Source organism: Peromyscus maniculatus, chromosome 2 (genome assembly GCF_049852395.1).
Source record: "Peromyscus maniculatus bairdii isolate BWxNUB_F1_BW_parent chromosome 2, HU_Pman_BW_mat_3.1, whole genome shotgun sequence".
Classification (NCBI taxonomy): domain Eukaryota; kingdom Metazoa; phylum Chordata; class Mammalia; order Rodentia; family Cricetidae; genus Peromyscus; species Peromyscus maniculatus.
Genome location: NC_134853.1, coordinates 27,066,275 through 27,092,311, shown reverse-complemented (window position 1 = coordinate 27,092,311; position 26,037 = coordinate 27,066,275). Strand labels below are relative to the sequence as shown.

The 26,037-nt window shown below is 38.7% G+C and overlaps 1 protein-coding gene across 2 annotated transcripts in view; it reads right to left on the bottom strand.

Annotated features, from left to right (window-relative positions):
- The window catches only part of Slc26a7 (solute carrier family 26 member 7), a 127,116-nt gene that overhangs the window by 73,377 nt on the left and 27,702 nt on the right, over positions 1 to 26,037 (bottom strand). For both annotated transcript variants that reach the window (XM_076563870.1, XM_006983277.3), the window contains exon 3: positions 24,837 to 25,009. In XM_076563870.1, coding sequence (XP_076419985.1) covers positions 24,837 to 25,009 — 173 coding nt within the window. The remainder of the gene's footprint in view (positions 1 to 24,836; positions 25,010 to 26,037) is intronic.

The following is a 26,037-nucleotide window of genomic DNA, read 5'->3' as shown; positions in this document are numbered from 1 at the left end:
AAAATATCAAAAAGAATTATGATTCACTACTTGATACCCAATAAATGTATAACTTCAAAAGCAATGAGGAAAGGACTTTTTACCTGAGCTTCTGAAAAGTGGAAGCAAAGCCTGACAAGATACCCTGGGAGACCATTTTGAAAGGCTGGTGTTTACTAAGAAGACAGCAGGTGTCTGCAGGTGGGGATACAGATAGAGACAGTGTCTTAGGGTTTCTACTGCTGTAAAGAGACACCATGACCACAGCAACTCTTACAGAGGAAAACATTTAATGGGGTGGCTTACAGTTTCAGAGATTTAGTCCATCATCATCATGGTGGGACATGGTGGCATGCAGGCAGACAAGGTGCTGAAGCTGAGAAACCTCTATCTTAATGGGCAGGCAAGAGGAAGTGGCCTGAGACACTGAGCATGGTTTGAGCATATATGAGACCTAGAAGCCCACCCCCACAGTGACATACTTCCTCCAACAAAGCTACACCTCCTAATAGTGCCACTCTCTATGAGCATATGGGGGCCAATTACATTCAAACCGCCACAGACGGGGAATACAGACAGAGATGGAGAACTCAGAGATGGGGAATAGGGATATGTGTTAAGAAGAAAGACTTTATAGAAATTACTATAAAAACAAATTCTTTAAACACTTTCTCACAAATGCCAGCATCATCCTCCATTTCAAAGCAAGTTCACAAGGCAAAAGCACTCTCTTGCCATTTCTAGGATCGTATCTTTAGCTAGAGGAAATAGCAAGGGGGCCTTAAGAAGATCTTTGGCCATGTAAACTCAGTCACAGGGTCAGTAAAAAGTAATATTTATTAGAAGTTTGAAAGTAACACTAAATTATATTTGTGAGTATCCCTTCCAGAAAAGAGAAACAGGTAATGTTTTAATAGTAGTATCTAGGTCAAGTCTTAAAGTTCCTGTTGGAAAATGAGATTAAGAAGAAACCAGAGGGAAGAATAGCAAAGAAATATCCTGCAATCAAGAGGTTAACAGTGAGACTTAGAAGTTCACAATGTTATCTGCTACCCCAGAACATAAATTGCAAAATGCATGACATCTATATTGTGATAACATCATAATGCATGTTTGGCTGCCAGCAGTAATGCTCTCATATTAAGTGGAGTTTCCTGGGCAGAATCTGGAACATTAATATAGCTTTATGATCCTGTTTTCTCCCAAATCCTAAAAATGTGGCTGTAGAAAACCTGTTGCAATTCTTTGAACTGAATCATCATCCATAAATTATTAGAGTGAAATGTGCCCTGTTCATCCTTTAGGGTTGTAGTAAGGTACATGTGAAATGATTTGAAGCATGTAAATCATGCAGGATGGGTGATACAGAAAGATGTCATGGAGTATTTTACATATTCGCTGTGTACAGAGAACTAGCTATCAGTTTTGAAAATGCAGGCATGGCTACATTGTATTTTTCAACTCTGGAAGCCTTGAAAGAACATGAGTGCAGAATGGGTTGTATTTGAATTGTTGCAGCTTAGCAGCCGCCTTTCATTCAATATATGATAAGAGAAGAATGAGAGGCATTAATACAGAAATCAGACAAGCTCCCACTGCCAACAGAGAAAGAGAAGGCTGTGGCTTCTGTAATATGCTCTGTTTCAGGAGCCTTGTTTTAGTGTGGAAAGTAAAAATAAGACCCTGCCTGAAACTCCAATGCAACCAAGCTTATACAGGCACTAAAGGAACTCAGTGATCTTTGTGGCCTCTCTTGACATCGTCTGTTGATTTCATTTTGAAAACACAATCTCGAAAAACACTGAACCAAGAATTTCCAAGTATCTCTCTATAAGCGAGATCACGAATTCCCGTTGATGGTATTAACTCTTTTAGGTCACAATGATGAAACTGGCATATTACTAAACTACAAAGAACACCAGAATTGGGCCTTCATTTTATCTAAAAGAGCCATATATGTAGTTCACATCTTTAAAAATCTGGAAGCTATTCACATAAAAAAATGGTATACATGTGTGGAAGGTTGGGAAGTTCCTACCTGTGTGACTAGGAGCTAACCATTGTTTTGAGAAGCAAACTCTTAGAAAGCTTTGCAGGGACCATCACCATTTCAACTTCTGCCTTTGTTTACTTCCTACACTACAATGTCTCTTCAGATGGGCTGATGACTTGCCATGCCTCAGAAATCTGAAGTGGCCACTAACCTAACTGCCTAAACCATGAACTTCCTAACAACTTGATCATTTCCACAATCTATGCTTCCAAACTGAAAGGTCCAGGACAACTCTAGGGTACCAAAAGACCCCAACCATTTCAAATGCTAAAAACATTGGACTCTGCTAAGGCATGGTAATCAGAAACAAGGGCCTACCCTCTTTTAAAACACCAAAACCTCAACTATTGTAATACGCTACATAGTCACAGATCTACGCATCTAAAACATCCTGGCAACCAGGGGCAAACATTTGGAACAGAGAGTTCTTGAGTGGAAGGCCAACGGGTTCTTGAAGAACTCTTTCTGACACAGACCACTGGGCAGGGATTGCAGGTATGCTGGAGACAGTACTTTCTTTTGCCTTTCCTTTTCTTTATTTTCAAGTTGTTGGAAACTGAGATGTACTTACTGTATCTATAGTCTTACCTTCTCATGAGTGTCATGTAAAGTGAATCTTCCATATTATTTACTTTTATTTAAGATATAAATTAAAGATTCATTTAGGTCTATGAATACTGAACACTTTTCTCAGCATTCTTCATAACCCAGACCAATGGAAGATATGAAGAGGAGGGAAAGAGGAGGAGGAGAAGAAGGAGGAGGGGGAAGAGGAGGAGGAGAAATGGAGAAAGGAAAGGAGAGGATGGGAAAGGAGAGAAGCAGGGGAAGGAGAGCATTAAAGACCTCCCTGTTCCCATCGTCCAAACTGCACCAGTTCGTTCACGGGGGAGTTGATCTGCTCCACAAAGACGGATATCTACAACCTGAATGTAGCAAATCCTGACAGGGATCCTGTAGACTAGTCCAAGTTCGTCTTCAAACTTACAAATGTAGAGTGGGGACTCTCAAGAATATCTCACTTAGGGCCCAGTATTAAGGATTTTGAAGCTCCTTTTACCAATATGGATGATGATGTGTTGGAGCCCACTAGGTTTCCTAGTGGCTATACCCAGCAGGACTGCATAAGAGGTTGATTGGACCATGGGTCTGGGTACTAGGTGACTGTAACTAGCAAGGGGGAGGTCTTTTGCTCCATCCCTTGGCATTGTTATGAATAGACCTTTGGAATAAAGTTCTGGGCTGGTGGATAAGGATCCAGGCCCACCCAAGTCTATCCTGTGTTTTCTCTCCATTCTCTATTTGTAACTAAGTCTCTTATGTCTCATCCTGGGGTAAATAAGTGTGAGGGTTAGTCAACCAAAATGAAGATTTTATTCTGGTTAATCAATTCCCCCAAAAAGCCATGCAGTATCTAATGAGTGCTGCATAAATTTCATGCAATACACTGCAGCTGTTCACAGCAATACCGATATTCTAGGCTAATGCTTAAAACCTCTGACAATGCATTATCAAAGTTCACTAGCATGGTATTATTTGATCATGTCTGTATAAAAGCCATGTGTTCTATATAAATTAAATGTATTTCAGAACATGCTCATACTTATTTCCTCTGGAATGTCCACATACATGTTTCTGTTAAAATATCTCTGAGCCCTAAACTTGAACCCATCTGGCTCTCCTAGCCAACACTGCTTCCTCCTCAGGCTCTGATTTCATTTTCCCATTAACATACAGCTGGAGCTAAGGCAGCCAGGGAGAAGAGAAAGAGACCGAGTGGGAGAGTAGCAGGTGGGCACACCAGGCAGCATTTTCACTGTAAGGCATCCTGGCACTTTAATCCTGAATGAAAATGGATAATGCAGCATACTTGTGTGTACCTGTTTAACCTGTAGACAAAGGCTTACAGACAGGCCCACGCCAGAACTCACTGTTCAGACTGAGTTTTGGAACATTAAGGAGGATTATGAGGATGGGGGATGTAGCTGAAGAGTGCTTATCTCACATGCATGAAGCCCCAGGTTTGACCCCCCAGCACTGTATTAAATGTGGCATGGTAGTACTTATCTTTAGTCTCCGGATTTATGGGGTAAAGGCAGAAGGATCAGAAGTTCTCATTCTCAGCTATATACTAAACTTGAAACCAGCCTGGCCTACAAGAGGCCCTATCTCAAAATATTATATTAAATAAAATAAGAAATTTGCTGATACCTTAAATAAATAAATGTATTTCAGATTTCAGTCCATTCTTTTCAAGTGACTTTGAAACATTTTTTTAAAGTTTGACTAGGAAATGACTGTATGTTCATGTGAACATGATATAGCATGCATTTTTCATGTTGCTGTTCTGGATATCTAGTCTATTCACTATAGAAAATCACTTACTTGCCCATTCAATGACTACTTATGGAACACCCAGTATGAGACAGGAGAAATATTGTTGCAGATTAATACACAGTTCTCACCACAAAATATTGATCAAGAAAAGGAGAAATGGAGAAGCTAGGAAACAGGAGTGTGAATTAGGACCATAAAAAATGAACAGGAGAGTTTGGAAGGTAAAGTCTGAAAAGCTTTGAAGGTGGGTTAGTAAACCTTCCAGTATTTGTTGAGCAGTATATGTAGAAAAGGGGAAAGAACGAATTTCTCATGACAGTAGGACAACCAGGTGGTACACAGATGTGGTAGACAGTCCTCTGTGTGGACCGAGGATCTGGGAGGGAGCAAGAGAACAAATGGATATGTATGAAGATAGGTGTTGCAAAATTCAACATGAAAACCTTCATTGTATCTTCAGTTGGAAAGGTAATTATCAAAGACAGTATGTCCAAAGACATGAATGAATCCCGAATTTACACTGTAAATAAAAATAATAGTATGTGAGAGTCCCTTTACATGACACTCTTGAGAAGGTAAGACTATAGATACAGTAAGTAAATCTTGGTTTCCAACAACTTCAAACTAAAGAGTGTAGGAAGAAGGAAAACATAGACTTTGTAGGATGGTGAGACTACTCCATATATTACTATAATGGCCAGTCTGTGACACGATACATAATCAAAAACTACTGATGTCAGAGTTTCTAATGAGGTAATAGTGGCACTCTTATCTTGTGGGTAACCAACAACTGTGTAATTGGACTTAAGGCCTGACCAACAGGAGAGAATTGATGCCTAGTACTATAAACCTACCAATTGTCTATAGCTAGAGCTGTCATAGACTTGAGAGGAGAACCTACTACTGCCAATTTCTTAAACCAATACAATTTCTAACTGTATTCTACTTACTTCTCTCTGTACCCACAGGCATGGACAGCTCTCAACCCTCCCCCCAAAAAGCTTATTTTTGTAATAAGTGGAGACTATTACAACAATCCACAACTGATCAAAATGAGGAGAATAAGGATTTCAGAGTACCCAGTCCCAACTGATATATCTGCAATATAATTCCTACATGAAAGGCTCAAGAAAAATCACTGAAAGAAGAACAAAACGATTGTAAGAGCCAGAGTCCCAGGACATTTGCTGCTAGATAATGTCTTAGGCATCACAAAGAAAATGCACCCATGAAATATCAATATGGTTACCTGAACAAGCCCACAATAATGACATCAGTTTGTATGTCAGTGTGAACAGTGGACATTCCACATGGTCCCACCCCTAGATGAAGAGCTACAAGTGAGTAATAACTGCTAAGAGATGGAGAATTATTTCCCTCCAGGGATGAGCTCCTGCATAGGATGTCCAATTACAACTGGTCAACCCCTAGACACACACACACACACATATGAGCAGCACTAAATGGATTCAGTAAGCTGCATATATACATATGTGCATATGTGTGTGCAAGTGTAGATACATGTGTGAATAATTATTAAAAAGGAGATCATGGTTTTGGAGGAAGGACATAGGAGGGGCTGAGGGAGTGGGACTGATCTGGCTACAGTGCTGGTGTGCAATGGAGGAATTTAGAGAGGGGTGGGTGTGATGTGGCTACAGTGCTGGTGTGCAATGGAGGAATTTAGAGAGGAGGACTTTGGGGCATTAAATGTCCACTTTCAGAGTGGGAGGTTACAAACAAGACAAGATTAACTATGGTAATATATTAGAGTTGGAAATATCAGTATGAACTCTTTTATAGCTTAATTTAAATTATGAATAGGTAATGCTTACACAAAGAAATGGTTACATATATAGGCATATACACTCTTTTCTTTGCTGTCAGATGAAATAAAAGCATCCCACCAGCAACGGCCACACTTCATGTCTGGGCCTTGGTTTCTCTGATACCCTTTACTAACAAAAGGAACCAGACAGCCTTAGAGGAATGTCTGGGCCCAGAACTGGGATGGGGTAATACATATTAAAACCTTACATCAACTTTTATTGTAAAAAGTAAAGGAGTGTTAGATAAATAAATGTGTCAGGGCTCAAGTCCCAGAAAACAACAAAAGAGCTCCCAATGTCCAAGGATAGAGCAAAATAAGCATAGTATTGGATGATAAAATGAATATCTTTGAGTCCATATTGATATAAATGATTTACTAAATACATGGGGAAGAATAGGCAGATGTCTTCTGCATAACCTCAAACATTTGTGCAGGTTGTCCCCACACCTCAACTCCTCATTTAATACAGCTCCCACTCAAAAGTAGGCTATGTGGGTTGGAGACATGCCTCAGTCAGTAAAGTGCTTGTCACCCAAGCATGAAGATATGAGTCCTGGTCTCAGCACTCATGCAAGAAGTGATATGATGTATGTAATCCCAACTGTGGAGAAGCAGAGACAGGCAGATCCCTGGAGTTCACCAGCATCCAGCTTTCAAGAGAGATCCTGTCTCAAAAAACAAGAGGGAAGGCATGGAGGACGACCCAGTGTCAATCTCTGGTCTCCACACACAGGCATGAATGAACACATTTGTATGCACACCCACAAACACATCTACCACTCTCTGTGTGTTTCTCTCATGCACACACACACATGCACACACAGAAAGTTTATTTTTAAAATTTTTTAAATGAATAGGACATGCACATTGACTTTCAACAAAGAAAGTAGCAAGGAAAGGTCAGTCAATGGAATACTATTCACTGAAGAAATCTGACAAACACTGCCTTAACCAGGTAGTCAAACTAATAACAACAATGTTGTGTTAGTGCATTGCATCTTGTTGTTAGTATAGGATTGGGTGAGAATGTCTCTTTTCCTCATTGTTATCTCAACTAACTGTAATATAGTATCCTATATGAGATCCTGTTACAGTATAGAGTATGTCAGATTAAAATCCAGGAAATGTGAGTATCACATATGGACTGTAGCTAAGAGCCATATAGCAACCTGTTTTATCAATTGTGGCAAGAATACCACAATAAGATGTCAATAACAGGAGAAATTGAATGGGATATATGACAACTCCATGTAATTACTATCTTTATAACTTGAAAAAAAATCCTAAAGGAAAAGTTACATTAAAGAAAGAAGAAAACCTTCTCCATCATTGCCACAGAATTGACTGACAAATCTCCATGTCTTCCTTGCCTGTGTACAATGGGCTTGAGGATGTCCTGAGTCCTGGGACACTAAACGAGGGGAAGAAGGGCTCTAGTATCTGAAGGTCCAAGCTTTGATGCGCACACAGATAATCACATCAAGAGAAAGATACTAAGTATACATGCACAAAGGACCACAAAACAAAAATGTGCTGCCACCCACAACTATAAGCCCCCTTAGCTAAACTCCCTAGGTCACCAAAAGCAAACTTGAGAGGCAAAAGTAAGCTAGTAGGTGAGAAGAGCAAGAGGATTTGCAGGAACAGGAGAGGAACAAGAGGGTGTTAGATAAATAAATGTGTCAGGGCCCAAGACCTAGGAACCAACAAAAGCTCCCAATGCCCAAGACTAGAACAAAATAAGCATAGTATTAGATTTTAAAATAAATGTCCTTGAGACCATATTGATATAAATGACTTACTAAATACATGGGAAAGAATAGGCACATGTCCTCTGCATAATTCCAGACATTTATGCACATTGTCCCCATGCCTTAATTCCCCATTTCCTATAACACCCACTCAGAAGTAGGCTATGTGTCAGTGGATGCAATCAAAGTACATTACAGATGTGTATGAAAATGCCAAAAAGAAAATGCCACAATGAAACCCATCATTATGTATAATGAATATATGCTAATAAGAGCTTTGTTTAAAGTAAAAAGAAAGAAAATATGCCACTGGGTTCTGGAGAAAGACAGGAATACTACAGGAGAGGTTTTGCATTGTCCGTTACACTTGAGGCATTCCTGACAACACATAATTAGAAATCATTCCAGAAGGGAAAATATAGATGTTAAACAGTTCAGTGGGGTCAAGTGGAGAGGACAGTTCTGCTTGCTTAAAAGGAACAAAACCAACCAAGAGGGAAGAGCAGCAAATACAGCAAGAAATGTTGAAGTCAGAACATGCAGTACTCGAAATTCAGTTAAAGGGGAGTTTTGAAGGAACAAGTGACATCACTCTTCCATACGCTTATGAAACACCTAATTGTGCCAAGATTCGTGCAGGTCTGGCTCCTACATCAGAGCCATGCTTTGGTAGGCTTGATCTAATGTTAGGATGTGGTGAAGCAAAGTCATTTAAAAGGTGAGCATGAGAAGGGTGGCCAGTGTGAGGAAGACACAGCCCCCTAAACCTAACAGAAAGATGGTCTTGATTACCCCACATGCAAGCTCAGCATATGTCTGGCAAACATGATTTGACTTTGCTGCACCACAGAATATATCAGAAATTCACTTCCCTTGAGAATGTTTCTATTACAATTATATGGTTGAAGAGTATGCCATAATATATTTGGTTGTCAAAACCTTCATGCCACAACTTAATGAAACAAGAGGGCATGAGAGTCAGAACTGCCATGGATGCACAGGTTGACTACTCTGCCTTCCTTTCTACTCCAGCCAAAGGACAACGCAGAGGTCAGCAGGAATGATGGAGGCATCATGGTATTGAGGGACAGGGGAATGCAGGAGTTGAAAGGCAATGTAGTTGTATTTGAATCTCTGTCATATATGGGAATAATTGTGAAAAGAAGTAGGAGATTCTGCTGACTGGACCGGCATATTTGATCAGAAGGGATCTAATAGAATATATGACCAACTTAGAAAATTCTAAGCTTTGTTAACCTCCTTCATTAAAAAACTGCACTTCAGTTTAAAAGATAAAGAATGATTTCCTGTCCTTTATTAAAAAAAAAAAAGAGGCAAAAAAAAAAAACAAAGGCAAATCTGAAAAGGTAAAAAAAAAAATCTTCATTTAATTTTGGTTATTTAACATAGTGAAGCCACTAACATTTAATTGACCTTTCCCTCTTTAATTTCTTTAACTCATGGTTATAAAGCGCCAGCTGCTAGAATTAGGGAAGTAAACAGTCTATGTTCCACAGAGGCCCGCAGTGCATGAAGGAAGGCAAACACTGTTTTCCGTATTGAGAAGCCTTAGAAGGAAAGGAATGAGCAGTGCCTTGTGGGAGCACAGAGTTACATATCCACATCTGACGACAGAGAGGAGAGCCTACAGGTGGATGGAGACATTTTCCAACCACTGAGCAAGCCTGGAAGCCAGATTTCCACCCACCTCGTAGTGTGAGCCTGGAGCACAGGCTGCTAGGACTGTACAGGAAGTGACATATTGGAAAGAGCAAGAGCAGGGCTGGACCAGGATATGGTGGCTTTGTTTTCCTTCTTTCCTTTCTCCATATCAGCTTAGAAAGCTGGGCCTGGTACTACATGCCTTCAGTCCCAGCATTGGGCAGGCCAGGCAACACAGTGAGTTCAAAGACAGCCTGAGCTGCATAGGGAGACCTTGTCTCAAAAAATAAATAAGACTCTAAATGGTACAGGAGAGCAGTTATGAAAGTGCAGACTGGAGAACAAATTCTCCTGTGCCATCTTCTAATTATAATATCCTGTATAAAAGCTTAAAGGTGGTTGTGACTCAGCAAAGTACTTGCCTGAGTTTGATCACCAGACTCTACTCATTTAACAATAGTTGGATACTGTGGCACACTTTGGCAATCCAGTCATGGGGAAGCAGAGACAGATGGATGCCTGGGGCTTACTGAGCAGGCAGCATAGCCTACCCAGCAAGTTCCAGCTCGGCAAGAGACTGTTGCAAAATTCCTGGTGGACGCTGACAGAGAAATGACACCGATGCTGTCCTGTTGGCTGAGCACACACATGCATGTGTACATGTGAACAATACACACAAACACCCACAAGCACAAAACCACAAAGATCATATAAGCCACTTTACCGACCAGTTTCTCTATGTGCATAATATGGTATATTACTCATTTTCAGATGTCAATGAGGCCTGACCTCAAGAGCTTATGTACTAATCCTAGAATATGGTAGACAGCAAAGGTGGTTTTTAATATGAAAAAATTCCCTTTTATAATTTTATAATGTTATAATTCTAACTTTATTTAGTTTAACTTTATTTAGTTTATAATAGTTTCTGACTTAGGTCTTTCACGTACAAATACAACTGGATAAATTTCAACCAAACAGAATGATGATTTCCTGACTCAAATGGTTGTGAACAATGAAACACTATCATAAGAGACTAGATGATTTTCAGAAAAGAATAGCTAGGTACGATACATGGAGAAGAGGGTAAATCGCTTTTATCTTAGTCCTTCTATCCTCATGAGCACCTTATTTACTACCTAAGTGTGTTTAGTGCAAACCCACAAGGAGGTGGGAGATCTTCTGTTCAGGTCTGTAGTTTGTCATCCCTGAAGACTGAAGACCACATGTTTCCAGAAGCCACCGGTGCAATAACACTGGACTTTGTCACTGAACACTACCGCCCCTTCATGTCACCAGGGCTTACGCAACTGTTGAACAAAGGAGCTGTATGTGCCTTGTCTCCAGGACAGAAATCTTGTCCTGTGGTTGCTTCAGGAAAGTAGAGCTTGGGAAAATTTCCAGAATTAAATGGGCAAAGGACAGTCCCAGGCCTCTAAGTTCTTGGAAAAAAGAAACAGGCAAAATGCCCATTCTGGAGACTAATAAAAGCTTCAGGGACATCGGCGGCTCTGAATATGCGGTGCCTTTTATTGAGTGCTTGTTTCTCTACAGAAATGTGTTGGTCCTGCATCTCAAAAGTTCAGTTCTGAAGTCAACAGCTTGTTGCTCAAGTGTGTAAGCAAGTCAAGAGAAGACTTTTTACTGCTACTGGCTTTGGACTAGAAAACTTGTTTTTCTTTTTCTCTTCTGTATTTCCTCTAAAGTAATATTAATAATGCAAAATTGTATCAGTTACTCTAAAGAAGGCTCTTTACAAATGACAATGCACCTTAGAGCGAGATGATAGAGAGGCTGGGGAGATGAGTCAGTGGCTAAAAGTGCTTGCTGAGCAATCCTGAGGACCTGGGTTCAAATACATTACTCACATTAAAAAGCCAGGCATGGCTATGTACATCTGCCACTCCAGTGCTGTGGAAGATGGAGTCAAGAGGCTCACTGGGATTGCTGGATGTCAGTCTAGCTCCAGGCTCAGTGAGAAAGTCTCTCAGGGAAGTAAATCAGAAAGGAGCAGGCTAGGACCCTTGACATGCTCCTCTGGCTTACATGTATGCACAGGCATTTGCACCTGGCTACACAGATATGCATACACATTCACATACAACGAGAAAATAGTTCACTGAATAAAATGTGTGCACACAAACATGAGGAGCAAACTTCAGGTCCCCAGCACATATGTGATCACTGGACAAGATGGCCCACCTGTAGTTGCAACACATGGGAGATGGAGAAAGGGGATGCTTGGAGCAAAATGGCTATCTAGACAACCACATCAGCAAGCTCTGCTGTTAAGTGAGAGACCCTGACTCAAAGAGTGAAGAAAAAATGAGAAAGACACCCAATGTCAACCTCCAACCTCCACATGCACACAAACACATACATGTGAGTATCACAAACACACTTTAATACCACACACATGTTGCAAAAAGAAAAAAAAAGCATTAACACTGCTGTCAATTTAGCTACTGTGTTGTGCATAGTAACCCAGTAAATGAGTTCTGTCAGTAATTCCTTCTAATACCAAGAAACAACTGCAATGATCCCAGCCAATTAACAGCATTAAGTGATGCCTGGATACAGAAACGGGTCAATGGTTGCTATGGAGTGGGAATGGAGATGCATGTAAACAGTGAGAGGAAGTGTTTACAAGTGGTCCAGAAAAAAAAATGGTTGTGTGCAATAGATATGTGTGACAGATGTTATGATTATATAGATTATGATTTCATGGATATGTATAGATATCAAAGTTTATCAAACTGTACTTTCTACATATGTAGAATTTAATGTATGTCAATTTCACCTCACTAGAACAGTTTTTTAAAGGCCCATAATCTAATTTACAGCACAAATGTATGTCACATTATATTGATGTGACTGCACAATTATATTTTTACATAATATAAATAAAGTGGTAATGGGGAGGAGAGGTTTGACATTGCTTGAATGACTATGAGTGAGAGGCACACACGCATAGAGACAGAGACAGAGACAGAGACAGAGACAGGGAGAGGGAAAGGGAGAGAAAGGGAAAGCCAAGGAGCTACAAAAACATGATTCAGGCAAAGGTGGTCTACAGTATGAATGTGTCATTCTTAGAGTGGGATTGATCAAGTAGAAAAGACTGAGGAGATTAACAGCAATAAGAAAATAGAATTCATCACTGCACACAGATCTTTAGCCTCTGAAATTATCAGCCCTTTTTTCTCATAAGCTCATAAAACATTTATTGCTACAGTTCATTATTAAAATAAATACATAAATAAGGCAATGCAGAAATATTACAATCAGCACTCCCTGGACACAATGCAGTTACACTGCAAATTCTCAAAACTGAAAAGCACGAAAGGCCCATTCTTGTAAAAAAAAAAAAAAAGAAAAAAGAAAAAGAAAAAGAAAAAAGAAAAAAAGAAAGGAAGAAAGAAATATCTTAAATAATTGTTAGATAATTGTAATATAATAAATAATTGATTTACAAACTGAAAATAGAAAATGAACAACAAATACTTCCCTGATAGTCAAGGAAGGAAATAATAAATATTAAAAATAAAGCAAAAGGAGGAACAGGAAAAAAGTCAACCTACTATTCCAAAATCCTAGTAAAAAATAAAATGAAAATAGGCTTAGAAACATGACTCTCTCAAGATCACCTCTTTTCAACTACTGAGTTAAATAAAACATCAAGTGGGAAAATGCCATGTGAAGAGTTGAAAAGTTAGATAGTAAAAACAATGTTTGCCTTAAAGAAGATGCAAAGAACAATCCAGGGCCTAGAGAGGAAAGTCAAGAAAAATACCAGTAAAATTGATGAGAAAAATCTGAAATATAGCTTAAAAAGAAAAGAAAAACAAAAACAAAAAGAAAAGTAATGAGAGGAATTAAGACTTAAAAAAATAAATAGAAATGTAAAAATGAAAATTCAATGGCCCAAATAAAAAGCACAGGTAAACCCATCAACAGTAAACTCAACCAAGCATACAAATAATATTAGGGATGGAGGACAAGGTCAAGGAAGTACTAACTTCAAATATCAACATGGAAAGAAAAGATATGTGAACATGTATTCTAAAGAAACAAGTGGATGTCCAAACACAAGAGACATCTAGAACCCCCAAAAGACATGACCACAAAAAACCTTCCTGTCAAAGTATCAAAACCACAAAGTAGAGAGGCTGGAAAGATGGTTCCGTGGGTATAAATTCTTGCTCTACAAACAAGAAGAACTGACTTCAAATCCCAGCACATATGTTTTAAAAAAGAAGAGGAGCCATGACAAACATGTTCATATAACCCCAGGATTGAGGGTAGAGGCAGCTAGGCCCTGAGAACTTGCTGAGCAGCTAGCCCAGATGAAACAGTGAGCTTCTCTTGCAGTAGGAGACCCTGTCTCAGCAAAAAAGTGAACAATAGAGGAAAACATCCAGTATTCTGCTGCCTCTCCATGCATCAAAGCATGCACACACACACACACACACACACACACACACACACACACACACACACACATCCTCCAAAACTAAAAAGAAAAATAGAAAATAGAAAAATAAAAATAATATTAAAAGTTGTGAGAAAAACACCAACACATCTTCAAAGAAAAACACATTAGCTCTTAAATTAACAAAATCCAAGAAAGAATGGAATGATATATTTACAGTCTCGGAGAGGAAACAGCTATCAACCAGACAGCTATGGCCCCCAAAGCTAACTTTAAGAAGCTGATGGAAAAATAAAGACATGTCAAGACAAACATAAACTAAGGCAGTTCAGGGCCTACAAGCCAACACTAGAGGTGGTATCCAAGTGAGAACTTCACAAAGCAAGGGGGAAAACAAAGTTTATGAAAGGAGTGGATGAACAAAAAGGAGCCGGGGTGAAATCCACAATGTCCACCACAGGAAATCGGGAAACCTTGTTTTTAAAAATCAAACAGATAACAACAACAACAACAACAACAACAAAAAAAAAAAAAAGTCCAACTATGTGTTGGATACCCATCTCACTAGGAAAGACACTCCCAGAATGAAAGTCCAAGGACTGAAGTCAATCAACAAGCAAATAAAAGCTAAAAATAAGCCAGCACCACTATTATATCCAATAAAATAGACTCATCCTTACTTATATTATCTAAACTGAAAACCAATAAAGGGCCTTCAAAGTTAAACTATGCCACAGCTGAAATCACACTGAATATGCCACCAACATAAACAAAATACACATTTTTCTCAGAAGCCCAATAGAACACTTTGTAAATAGAGCACATTCTATGTCACATAGAAAGAATTAGCACACACAAAAGAAATGAAATAATTTCTTGTAACTTCGCAGCTCACAGTTTACTAAAACAACAACAACAAAAATTGATACCAGATGAAACTACACAAATACTAGACACTGAGCAATGTTCTTCAATCATACACTATTCATTATGAAAGTATAACCTCCTAGGAACTTTGGAATATAACTAAGGCAGTTCTCTCAAGAAAGTTTTACAGCTATGAGTTCCAACTGTAAAAAAATTAGACCATGAATACAAAATACAATATGATAACAGATCTCAAAAACAAGAAGCCAAAAACAAAACCAATAGGCCACAAGAAATAAAAATAAAGATCTGGAAATAAATTGATAAGATAGAGACTAAATGAACAACACATAGGACCATCAGACACAAACTCTATTCTTTGAAAAGCAAAATTTAGAAACTGCTAGCCAAACTAACCAAAAAAAATAGAGGGAAGACCCAAATAAAGTGTGAGATTGAATAAAAGGGGTGATACAGAAATTTCCAGTAGAAAGCAAATGATTAATAAGGAGTATTTTGAAAACTTATATTCCAACAAACTAGAATATGTACATGAAGTGGATAAATTATTAGTAGCATATGACTTAGCCAAATAAATTAAGATGATATAAACAACTTAGACAGATCCATAACAATTAACAAGAATGAAGCAGTAGTAAAATGTTTCTCAACAAAGAAAAGCCCAGGGACAGACTGATTTATTGCAAAATACTAATAAACCCTTAAGGGTAAGCTAACACTACTAATACTCCTCAAATCATTCTAGAATACAGAAATAGAAGGAATACTACCAAACGCCTTCTGGGTAAGGTCATAACAATGCTAAGAAATGATACACCAAGTTCTCTGATGAACATTTTACAAAAGTTCTCAATAAAATACTTGAAAATATGTTCAAGAACAAAATAAGAACATCATACTAAATAATTCCTCATTCATGCTCATGAAAGTACCCATAATTAAACACAATGAATAAGAAGAGAGACACCAAAGTATAAGGGGTCATGTTTGGATGAATAGTTTCAGCAGAAAAGAGAAGGGGAGTGAAAAGGGAGAGGATTACCAAACTTTCAGTATATACATGTATGAAACTGTTAAGGAATAAAAATTTTAAATCAGATTTAAAAATATCAAACCCCAAGACCAAGTTGATCTCATATAAGGGATACAAGATTTGTTCAACACAAATCAATAACTATACTAAAGCATATAAATGTTTTATGTTATGACTTGTGAATGGTAATGAGAAATCTTCTCAATATATGCAGAAATCCAATATCCCTTCCTCATAAGAGAGCCCTGATAGAAATTTAGGATTAAAAGACTATATCTCAACATCACAAAGGCTAGAGATATAATAGACTAGGTACTAACCTTATACCAAATGGAAAGAAGCTGAATATATTTCCTTAAGAAAAGTGTGATGAGAGGACCCACTCCATTTTTATTCAACACAGTTCTCAAAATCTTCGAGTGGTAGGACAGGAGAAAGTAATAAAAAAGGTACAATATAGGATAGCAAGAAGCCAAAATATTCTTACTTGCAGACAGTAACATTCTACACTGCAAGATCTTCAAGATTCAAATTAAGTAGTAGTATACAAAACTACTGTGAGAGTTTGAATAATAGTGGCCCCAATAGGCACAAACTTTAGAATGCTTGGTTCCCAGTTGGTTGCTGATTAGGAAGGATTAGGAGATGTGGTCTTGTCAGAGGAGGTGTATCATCACTTTGGGTTGATTTTGAGGTTTCAAAAGCCCACACCAGACTCAGCATCTGCCTCTGTCTATCTACTGCCAGTGAATCAGGATGTAAAGCTCTCAGCTCCTGCTTCAGCATCATGCCTGTCTGCTCCCACCATGATGATAGTGAAGTAACCCACTGAAACTACAGGCAAACCTACAATTAAATTCTTTCTTTTATAAGAGTTGCCTTGTGTCTTTTCAGAGTAACAAAAGTTTATGTAACTAAAACAGTAGTTGGTACCAGAGACAGGCCTTCACATGCTGTTTGGAAGAATATGGAAGACTTTAGGACTTTGGACTAGAGAAGAGGTTGAATGCTTTAAGCAGGGTTTAAAGGGCCAACCTAGTAGGAACATGAAAGAAAGTAGTGCTGATGGGATGTGATTTGAATTACGGAGTCCTGGCTCAAGAGGTTTCAGAGGGTAACAATATTAATATTAGCAGCTGAGCTCCAGACCATTCTTGTGAGATTTTAGCAAAGAATGGGACTATATTTTGTCCTTGTCCTAAGAGCTTCCTGAGGTTAACTTGAAGAGTTTTGGTTTAATGTCATTGGCAGAAATTTCAAGACAGCCTAGTATTGACTGTGTCCTGTGGTTCTTTGCAATCACTCATATGCAGATCAACAATGAAAAGGTGCAAGCTGGATAAAGAGAAATACAAAATGTATAGTGTGAAGAGAAAAGGAGCACCTGGAAATGTAATGTTGGAGCCAAGTCCTGTGCTCAAGGAGATAAAAAGCTTAAAGAAAGGCCTGATGCTAAATGAGAGTGTCATACCCTCAGGGCAAGACCCAACACAGCTAATCCTGTATCCTATGAAAGGAACAAGCCTGGAGGATTTCCTCAGTCTAGAAACCATCAAGTCAAAGCTGACAGAAGGTGGCCAGCTTTCAGCCCAAGCAGACAGCAGAATTTAGCAGGTTTGACCATATGGTTCAGAATTTAAAGTCAATAATGATATAGGCAAGGAGTTATGTAACCTTGCTCTGTGATTAAAGAAAGCCACTGGGTCCAAGCATCTTGCAAGGCAATCCCTGCATGGAGGCTTAGAGAGGCCATTGCATGAAGCTATGAAGGTGAAACCTGGATTGAGTTGGAGATGCCAAGATGTTGGAGATATTAGAATTGCCAAGAAGAGCTGCCAACAGGGTGTGGAACCAACACCATTGTATGCTGGAATCAAGTGATCTGATTTCTTATTTTACAAGGGTTATGGTTAAAAGCTTGCCTTGAGTCTCAAAAGAAACTTCAGACTTTGAAATTGAAAGACTATGGGACTTTTGAAGTTGGACTAAATATATTTTTGCATTATGATCAGGCTACCAGCCTATGGGGGTCAGGGGGTGAAATGTAGTAGTTTAAATGAAAATGTCCTCAGTAGGTACATATGTTTGAATGATTGGTACCCAGTTGCTATAAACTGTTGAGAAGGATTAGGGGGTGTGGCTTTGTTAGAGATGTGTCACTGGGAGTTGGTTTTAAGGTTTCAAAAGCCCACACTAGGCCCAGTATGAGCCTCTTTCTCTGTCTACTGTCTATCAATCAAGATGTACTGCTCTCAGCTACTGCTCTAGAACCATACTGATCTGCTTCCTGCCATGATGATAATGGACTAACAGTCTGAGCCTATAAACAAGTCCCTAGTTAAAAGTTGCCTTGGTCATGGTGGTGTCTCTTCAAAGCAATAGTAACTAAGGTAATAGTAACTAAGGTAATAGCAACTAAGGCAAAAAAAAAAAGGCTTACTGAAAAAGAAATCAAGGAAAATTCCCATCTGTAATAGCTATTAAACATTATAAAATATCTAGCAATAAATGAAGTTAACTAAGGAGGTAAAAGATCTCTACAATAAAACCTTTAATATACTAATGAAAGAAATTAAAGAAGACATCAAGCAATAAAAAAAATTCTCCCATGCTTACAAATTGGTAGACTTAGCATTGTAAAAAGTCTATATTACTGAAATGGATCTACAGGTTCAGTGAAATCTATTTTAAAAATACCGATGACATTCTTCACATAACTAGAAAACACAATTCTTAAATCCACATTGAAACATGAAAGCGCCTTAATAAGCAAGGCAAGCCTACACAGAAAGATCACTATTGTAGATCCTTATTCCTCACCCTACACAAACAGCAATTAGAAATGATTCAAAGACCTTGATATAAGACTTGTATCTTTTAAAATGCTAGAGGAAAAAAATAAGTAAAATACTTGAAGATATGGGCATAGGCAAGGACTTTCCAAACAGAACTCCAGCATGGGAAACAATCCCAAAGTATATAGATAAAGTTCCATAAAATTAAAAAGTGTGTGCAGAGCAAAGAAAGTGATCACCAGAGTGAAGAGACAGCCTATGGAATGGGAGAAGATCCTTGCCAACTGCACATCAGATATGGGAGTAATGCATATAATATATAAAGAACTGAGAAACTTAAACACAAAATGAATCCAGTTGTCCAACCAGTCAATGAAAAAATGGAGTGACTAGACCATTCTCAAAAGAAGAAATACAAATGGTTAAGAAATATTGAGAATGCTGAAAAGAAAGGAAGTCCTTTAGGATTGCTTCTCATCACAGTCAGAATGACTGACTATCATAAGCAAATAGCTGCAAAGGCTGGTGAAGATATTGGGAAAGAAGAGTACACTTGTGTTAGTGGAAGATAGACAGGTAAAGAAAGCCACTGTGGGCATCAGTGAGGAGGCTTGAGGTCCTTAAAAAGATACAGGATTACCACACAACCCACCTGTATCACTCTCAATTTATATAAATTTTATATATATATATATATATCATAAATATATTTATATGTAAATATAATATATAAAGGGCTTTAAGTCAACATACTACAGAGATGATTACACATTCATGTTTATTGCTTCACAATTGACAGTTTTCAGGATATGAAACAAACATATATCTATCAATATTTGAGCAGACAAAATGTGGTCTATATACACAATAAACTTTTATGTACCCATAACGAGGAATGAAATTGTGACATTTTCAAGTCAGTGGGTGAATGTGCATGTGAAGTGGTGTAAGCTGGACCCAGAAAGAAAAATGGGACACATTTTTTCTCATGTGTTGACTCTTGATGTAGCAAATACTGTGAAAGGGAGGAAGAGGTCTGAAATACTGTAGAAATACCTGTGACAAGAAAGCGGAAGGAGCCAACTGAGAGGGAAGAAGCAGAGCAAAAGGAAGGAGACAGGGAGATGGGAGGGAGCAGTAGGGATGAAGAGTGAATTAAAAAGTAAAATGGTGTGTGTGTGTATGTGTGTGTGAGAGTGTGTGTATGTGTGTGTTTGTACATGTGGGTATGTGTGTGTATGTATGTGAGTGAGTGTGTGTGTGTGTGTATGTGTGTGTTTGTGGAGGGGTATGTGTATGTTTTTGAGTATGTATGTGTGTGTATGTATGTGAGTGGGGGGGTTATGTGTGGGTATGTGTATATATATGCGTGTGGGTATGTGTGTGTGTACGTATGTGTGTATGTATGTGTGTTTATGTGGGGGGGTATGTGGGTATGTGTGTGTATGTATGTTTGTGTGGGGGGTATGTGTGTGGGTATATGTGGGTATGTGTGTGTATGTATGTGTGTTTGTGTGTGTGTGTGTGTGTTTGTGTGTGTGTGTATGAAAACACCAAATTAAAACAATTACTTTGTATGGTGAATTAAAAAAAATATAGAAATTAAAAAGTATTAAAATATAAAATTAACACATAAAATTAGGTTTCCAATCCACAAAAAGTAGCCACATGGTATAATATTAAAGAAAATCCCATTTATAATAGCAGCAAAGCAGTATAAATTCTCAGGAATAAGTGTCACAAAGATGTGTAAATCTGTACAAGAACACTTTACTAGACCACTGAAGCACACGGAAGTAGACCTGAACAAAACTGAAAGCATCCTGGGTTCTTGGGTGTGATGAACCGGTGTTATAAAGACAGCAATGACACCACAGCAATAAAAATGCCAACTTAATTGCTCTCGTGGATACTAAAACCACACTAAGAACCATCATGAATAGGCACAAACCCACAAAGGTGAGCTGTCCTATATGACGCTAAATAATAAAATGAAGTCTCTATGAAAGCAAGTGTTACTGTCCCAAGAACAGCTACACAATGAATAGGAAAGGTTCTGAATTCTATCTAAATATATATGGAAAAAATAAGGTTGGCACATTACATCAGTACAAACCTGAACCCTTAAATAAATGTTGCTGGCACAATGAGACAGCCACTTACAAAGAATGAAGTCAGATTCATATATCATATCATATATTTAAAAAAAAAACTTTACTTTTTTCATTTTATATCCCTGATTCTTTTTTTCCTTCCTTCCTTCCTTTCCTTCCTTCCTTCCTTCCTTCCTTTCTTTCTTCCTTCCTTCCTTCCTTCCTTCCTTCCTTCCTTCCTTCCTTTTGTTTTTGTTTTTCGAGACAGGGTATCTCTGTGTATATTCCTGGCTGTCCTGGAACTCATTCTGTTTACCAGGCTGACCTCGAACTCAAAAGACCCGCCGCCTTGGCCTCCCGAGTGCTGGTATTAAAGACATGCGCCACCACTGCCTGGCTAACATCCCTAGTTCTTTAGGCCTTTGCACTCAGCTAGAAGGCAATGTAATTCTATGAACATTAAAAGCTTTTCCTCAGTCATCAGAAAAAAAGCAAATATAAAGGGAAACAAATTCAAATCCTAGTAGTGCTAAGTATGTGAATTCCTCTATCAACTCATTGTAACAGAAAAGCTTTCCAATGCTTGCTTAAAATTCATTGACAATATTAAAAAAAATGACTTATGAATTTGATACAATATATTTTTCAATTCTATAAAATATAATCAAATAATGGTCAAAATAAAAAATTAGCAACACAAAGCATACTTAAAGGGCTAAAATCCCTAACACATAGGGAACTCTTGGAATTTGAAGGGAAAGAGACAGAAAGAAAAGACTTCTGGAAAAATTAGAAAAGATCCCAGGATTCTGGGGTCAGTTGCCGGTGGGAGACAGACAGACAGACAGGGAAGAAAGGGAAGAAGAGAAAAGAAAGGGAGGGGGGGATTGAAAACTGAAAAGCATACTAAGGCACAGGGCATTGTTATGTAATAAAAGAAAGCAGATCCATTTGTTCATTGAATGTGCTGACAAACATGGTCACCTACCAATATGCCAACTGGAGCAACTGACGTCTCTACAGTCTGCCTCTGAGGCCTGGCCCATCTACCCTCTGCAACTGAGAACATCTCTAACTGACACAGTTGGGAATCAGGTCAATCATGAGTGCTTCAGAAAACTTAAAAAAACATTAATAATTGTATGTATTGAGCCTTCGGGAGGAGGGCAACATAAAAGTAAGAAAAAGAGTCCAACAATGGTGGAAAAGCATCCTGTGCTTGCAGAAAACTTGCCTTGTTGTCAATGGACTTAGGACAGAAAAGGAAAGTGATGGTGAAAGAAGTGGATCCCAAAGATCTCCCAGACTCTACCAGTTCTAGCCCAACAGTGGACAGATGAGTGTGGGGTCACATGAAGTTCAGGCATCTGCTTACAGGTTGACTAACTCACTGATCCACATTCAGGACCTGAGCCTGGACAGTGGAAGGAAAGCAGATGTTTGAAGAGCTTTTAAGAGAAAACACATAACTATCTGGACCCCATTTTACAAGCAATAAAAGGCTGTGAAATGAAACCATTTTATTATCTTTAATAATATCCTGCTTTACCCTTAAATTTTTGAGGAATTTCAGTGAAAGCAGAGAGATTTAGTTTTCTTTCTCAGATCTTGGCCTCCTCTTTTATATTCACTATGTAAGTTCTTATCCAAATATGCTGAATGATAATAAAATGCCAGGTGATCATTTGAGACTCATAGAAAACAGTTAAAATGAGAGTAAGAAGACAGCGAGTAGTCTTATTAACAATAATAGATTCTGAAAAGTACTAATATCCACCTATAACTACTTGTTTTGTGCTGCATTGGTTAACAGGAATGTAAAATAATGGAGCAAGGGGAAGCATTGTGATCTTTTTACCATTTTAATACACAGATTTTCATTTTAAATGAGCAGGAATTAAGGAAAAAAATCGATCAAATTCAGTGTAACATATCTGGGCCCAATCACCAGTTCACACAGCTGATTCTGTCTGAGACAGAGCCATGGTCAGGTGTTTTCCAGAGCCTTCCAAGGACCGTGAGAGCAAAGGTCAGCAAGCCTGCCCACACAAGTGTATGCTGGCAGCATCCATGTTTGAAAGTACTCGGTGAAGGTCACAGGGTAACAGAGCTGGCCTGTGCTTCCTCCTTCTGTCTAAAGACTGAATCTGACAGGCCAGCTAGTCCACTCGGTCATTGAGGTAAAACAGTTCATTTTTCTCAGTAACTACGCAGACTTCAGTTCTTACTGCATTTCATACCTTGATTCTTCAGTTCTGGTACAATCAGAAGGCGATATTCTAAGGATTTGAGTTTCTTTTTCTCTAGATCACATTTGTTCCTTCCCATTCATTCACACAATCATCAACTATTCTCCCTTTCTGCTGTTCATATATGATCTTGTAAATCATGGAGCAATATTTCAAAAGGAACTATCAGCCCAGAACACAGACCCTCAGAAAAGTTATATAGACATAATTTAGATTACAAGCATGAGTAAGCAAAAATGACCACTATACAGGGAATTTGTGCTTGGTATTTGGTGTCTTTCTGTGTGTTTACGGTTTTGAGTGTGAAATGTATCTTCAAAACTGATGTTGAAGGTTTGTTTCCCAAAGCAATGTTCAGAGTGAAGATTAGACCATTATGGCTGTGACCCAATCCATGGACAAAGTCACAGTCTGGTGGTGTTACTAGGATGAGACCACGTTGCAGGCAGTGGATCACAGACTACGTGCTTCAGAGACTGCCAGTGTCCAAATTCACTCACCTCTCCCTGCTCTCTGGCTACCCCATGATGAGCTTTTTTCTTCTGTGATGTTCTGTGTCATCACTGCCCCTGAAATAAAGCTTAGTGATGGTGGACTGACAGTTCTGAAACTGTGGGCACAGCTAACTCCTTTCTCCTGTAAGTTGTTTTAATCAGGCACGTTATCCGTTACCAAAAGTGACTGACAGGTCATGTCCATCTTAAAGTCTCTTCTGAGGGATCCAGGTCTGATTATTTCATTAAAAACAGCAAATATCAAACACTGATATTCTGAGGAGAATTTGACAATAGCCAATGTGGCAGCATTAGACACTCAGAGTTGTAAAAAAAAAAAAAAAAAAAAAAAAAAAAAAAAAAAAAAAGGCAAAGACTGGTAGAATCTGAGTCCAGAGACCTCATAGCAGCAAGCCCAGGATACAGACTAAGGGTCATCTCTTGCTCGTGTATAGAACAAAATCATAAAGTGCTTAAGTACAGAAGCATTTGAGAAAGTTAGCTGCATCTTCCTATTGTAGAAATATCACCCACAACATTCCTTCCAATGATACTCTGGTCATGTATGAACACAGCATGGACTCACTGTATTATGAGGAAGCCCATTCAACCTTTTTAAAAATATTTATTCTTAACTTTACGTGTACAAGTATTTTACTTACATGGATATATGTGTACCATATCATGTGTGTGCCTGGTTCCCCTAGAAGCCAGAAGAGGATGTTGGATCCCCTGAAACTAGACGGGCAGTTTTCCGCCTCCGTGTGGGTGTCTAGAAGCGAACCTATATCCTTAGCAAGAGCAGCAAGTGTTTTCACTCAGCCATCTCTCCAGGCCATAAGACACTCTTTAAAAATATTAAAATTTTACTTTAATTTTACTTTATGTTTTTGTCTTTATAACTCTTCACGCAATATATTTTATCATATTCTTTCCCCTTCTCCAACTCCTCCTAGGTCCTTGACATCTCCCTACCCACTCAACTTCATGTTCATTCCCCCCATTCAAAAAAAAAACTTTTAAAGATCTGATTTTGTTATATGTTTCTGTGTGTTCAATTTGTTGATTCTACTTCATTCATCTAAGCATCATTTATAGAACCACTATGTATTTCCATAATCATAAGACACATCCGTCCTTTTTCCATCTGGAGAGAAACCCTTGGTTAAAAACACAACCCTGCCTTCCTTCCCTTTCCTCCTGTTCCCCTCTGTCCTCTCCAGGCTCCGAGCTGCTTACCTGAATCACTCCTCCCAAGAAGGAAACTGCCGTGGCAACTCCAATTCTCTGGAGCTCAAAGTCGGATAAGCCCAGCACACTTGAGTTGCTCTGCATGCTGAGGTTCCTGCTGCTTTGAGGGACTAGCCTTTCCACAGCGTTGGCTGATATCAAGGAAGTCAAGGCAAAGGTGCCTGAAAATGAGAACGATATTAGAAAATATCCACAGAAACATTAAAGAGTTGCTAGATTCTTTCATGATTATCAAAAAGCCAACAAGAGCTATGAGAAATCTGCTCTACTCCAGTATACCCCATTTTTCTACCTTTCACTCCACTCCATAAAAGAAACAGTACATCTGCCCTGCTGCAATGCCCACTGAGCCATCATGTCTTTCTGAGTCACACACTTTCCTAACTCTCTGAATAAAGACCATCTAAGATATAGGATTGTGGCCTAGATTTACATCCAGCCCTTCAACATACCAACAATGCCACCTAAAGTACATCACTCTGGGTCTAACTTCCCTTATCCACTAAATGATACTCGCACCCAGACTATAGGGTTTGAGGTGAATAAAAGAAGAAAAACTTGAAGACCTTGATGGATAACTATAAACCTGCTGGCTAAAATGTAAGGTCCTCTGATCTACCAAAACAAGCTCTCAGCTTCCAAGATGTGGCTCAAATTCCACAGTCATGACTGTCTATCCAGATCTTCCTCTCCATGCTATCTATATGCTTTCTACCTGCAATGATTTCATAATTGAGTAGACTTTATTTTCATGAACAAAATGCCAGGGCCTATAAAATGATTAAACCCACTGTGCTCACCATGTAAAGTAGAAACTGCTTTTAGGGTTCAGTGCTTATTTCCTAGGAATATTCACAGCCTTGTTTGTAAGCAGGACTTTGTTCAGTATGCTCCCCTCTTCCTGACAAGGGCTCTGATGCCTTTCTTTCTGGCACAGCTTGCCTGAGAACGCAGCAGCATGGATGAGAAACGCTGGTTCCCCCAGGCAAGGTTGAAGAAACGCATGCTGTGTTGAGCAAGCATCCCCTTATTTCATCACTTAAAGACCCTACCTTGTCCCATTTTGTATGTCAGCATTTGAGGAAAGCTACTCTGTGGGACACAGGCAACCTAACACAGACAAGATAAGGACAACAGAAGCTGGTCTCAGTGGAAACCTAGCACATTGTCTGCTTTTCTTACTAGAGTG